Source organism: Aphanomyces invadans, assembly GCF_000520115.1.
Source record: "Aphanomyces invadans strain NJM9701 unplaced genomic scaffold supercont1.124, whole genome shotgun sequence".
Classification (NCBI taxonomy): Eukaryota; Oomycota; class Saprolegniomycetes; order Saprolegniales; family Verrucalvaceae; genus Aphanomyces; species Aphanomyces invadans.
In genome coordinates this window covers 23,312-26,474 of record NW_008580269.1, presented here as the reverse complement: position 1 = coordinate 26,474, position 3,163 = coordinate 23,312, and the positions used below count along the sequence as shown (strand labels likewise).

General features: G+C 45.8%; 1 protein-coding gene across 1 annotated transcript; it reads left to right on the top strand.

The window, feature by feature from the left end:
* Nucleotides 1–758: 758 nt before the first annotated feature.
* On the top strand, nucleotides 759–1,943 carry H310_15002 (hypothetical protein; the record flags this gene model as incomplete). Its single annotated transcript, XM_008882982.1, has 3 exons — nucleotides 759–885; nucleotides 1,658–1,823; nucleotides 1,874–1,943. 3 exons carry the CDS (start codon nucleotides 759–761, stop codon nucleotides 1,941–1,943), a joined length of 363 nt encoding a protein of 120 aa, XP_008881204.1.
* Nucleotides 1,944–3,163: the final 1,220 nt, after the last annotated feature.

Below are 3,163 nucleotides of genomic sequence, written 5' to 3'. Positions count from 1 at the left end.
CGAAAAAACTTCGATCGAAGTTATGGAGGACTTGCGAGAAGGACAGTTCTCAGAAACAGGACTCACGAGAAGGATTTTCTGATGAATCTGTATTTAAATCGTTTTACACTGACATCGCATTGACCAGGTCGGCAAGCTCATCCATGCGATCCACTTCCTCAAGCCGCGCTTTCAGCAACTCCTTTGTTCCTGCGCTTCCAGTGGCGCCACCTAGTGGATTAATGCACACCAAAATAGTTACAAACACGTTCCACTTGATTTCGGGTTAGAGCAGCATTTGTGCTTACTCTAAACAGGTATTGGTAAAGGGTCATGCGCTGGTCGTTGGTCAGGTTTATCTTGGTTTTTGTATGGCGACTTGCCATCGACGTAGCAAGTGCAGTTGTGCAAATAAAATTCCGCACAAAATATGACGAGAAACGTCTTGGTTCGTAGATTTCTACTTCCTCTGTTCGAGTTTACTGGCAACATTTCTTTTCCAAGTGACCCCAAAAATCCATCTTTGCGCCAAACTTGATGAGCTGTATCATGTTCAAAAGAGCATGAAAAACTGGAGGTATCCTCTACAGTATTAACTGCAAAGAGCAGGGGCGAAAGTTTCACGCTCAAAAACGACAAGTTCAAATTTCTTTCAAATAAAGACGCAGAATCAACAGCTCATTTCTACATTCTTCGACTAGTTGACATGATGCCTGCACACGCGTCGAGAGATTCCCTACGAGACTAAGCTTAAGGTTGTCAATCACTTCATTCCGTTCATGGCCCTTGGCAAGTTGAAGCGTGGAGCAGTCTCATCCACGGCCGCCCTCTTTGGTCTCCATCGTGACACCGTCTCCAAGTCGTGGTCCAACTGCTCGATGCCATCGGCCAAGCTTGGCCGTGTCGGTAGGAAACGCATCTACACCTAGAGCGAAGTCAATGACCGAGTGTTACAACTACCGGAAGAGCAGCGTTCTACCTTTCGGGACATGTCTGCAGCTACTGGGTTGCCCGTCGCAACTCTGCACCGCAGTCTCCGTACTGGAACGCTCCAACGACGATCGTCACGCCTAAAGCCCTTGCTCACTGATGAGAACATTGCCGAACGCCTCCAATTTTGCCGCTCGCACGTAAACGTGCTCGCGAATGAAGCCGGCACAGCCGGCCTTCCCGTCGACCCCGAGTTTGACAGTCTATGAGATGTTGTCCACCTCGATAAGAAGTGGTTCAATGCTGAGAAGGATCGTCGGAAGGTCTACCTTGCAAGCGGCCAAACCATGCGGAACCGAGCATGCAAGAGCAAACGCTTCATCGCGAAGGTGATGTTTCTTGCCGCTGTCGCGCGACCGAGATATGACGACGATCGAGGGACAATGTTTGACGGGAAGATCGGAATGTGGTCATGCGTCAAGTACCTGCCAGCGGTGCGGAGCTCTCGCAACCGACCTGCAGGGACGTTAGTGACGACTTTGGCGAATGTGGATGCTGGTCTTTACCGTAATTATGTTTTAATCGCGTCATACCTGCCATCAACGAGAAGTTTCCATCGCCGAACATGCGCGTGGTCCTTCAGCAGGACAATGCCTCTCCTCACCGTGGCATTTCGGACGACATCCTTTCCACGTGTCAACCGATGGATGGATATTTGTTGTTCGCCGTCAGCCTCCCAACAACCCAGATCTGAACGTTCTTGATCTGGGCTTCTTTGCGTCGATCCAGTCGCTACAGCAAAAGGCCATTAGTCGCACAGTGGACGATATCATCCGTGCCACGCTTGCAGCGTTTGGCGACTTGGACTCCATGAAGCTGGAGAAAGTTTTCCTTACCTTCCAGGCTGTTATGCGGTTGATCCTCGAGAAGAAGGTGGCAATCAGTTCCAACTTCTTCATCTCAGTAAGGATGTCTTGCGTCGCGCCGAGACCCCTGTGGTCAACGTGTACTGCCCTACGTCACTTTTGCTCTGAGCGTGCCATCTTCCGCAAGAATGTTTTTAACCAATTACATGCATGGATTTCATTTTTGAGCCAATCATATAGAAATGTTGCCGGTAAAGTAGTAAAAGTGTGATTTTCAAATGTTGCCAGTAAACTCGAACAGAGGAAGTATTCACTAATTTCTATTCCAATCCGATAACTTTATCAACACATTTTGTCACCGCCTGCACTTATTACGGTACCAGTCAGAGGTAGTACGATATATTTCAATATTATGAGAAGAATAGTGATATGTCGAATATCGATATAATCCTGCGTTTGGAAGCCAATTGTGGGACAAAAACATCACGATATTCGTGATGATATCTCCTGAAAAACGGTACTCCGGAGAATATTGAATATACGACTTGAACTTGTATATTTTGCAATCCCGGAGTACCTTTTATCTGATGAGCGATAATCTTTCCACTAAGAATTATCGGATCACTATGACCGACTTTCGTCCCTGTTGTAAAATAACTTATAAAATTAATTATAAAAGTTAGAACATCAACATATCGTGACCGCCTTTCTGCATTTCAAAAAAGGAGACGAAACATTTGACAGTGCGTGCGCGCCATGAAGAAGAATGTCATGTTGTCCATTCTTCGTTGGTACTTGCTTCCTTTTCGAAGCCGCTATTGGCACGCTTGCCCCAGACGACAACTTGACACACCATTTCCGTCATCCATGTTGCGTCTTTCTCGTCAGTCCAGGATGCTCGCTCGTCCGTCATGATGTGCTTGGATCTTCGCGCGTTTTTGGGATTGCAGCATTCGAACCGAAGCTTCGTTTCGTCCTATCACATCGTACAGCCAAACATGAAATGCATTTTATATTATCACGCTATTTCAATATACTGAATCTGCATTTCAAAAAATGCAGAGAATGAGGTATTTCAATATTGTGATAATACTTTGGATGGCTTCCAGACGGGCCCTTAACTTATTTTGACTTCAAATTTCCAAACTTCAGTGAAATGATACGTAATACGAAAGATCAGGAAGAGATGTTACGTACTTCCTCTGTTCCACATTTATCGTTGCTAAGGAAAACACACTTTTTCCACATTACTATTACCAAATGAAAATCATTGGTGCTTCAAAAGGTTCACTGATATTCACTGGTTAAAATTCTCTAGAGAAGCAAAGACACAGGGCAAGTCACATTGGACATAAGAAGACCAGCGCGTCTCAATGCATCCTTCTTGA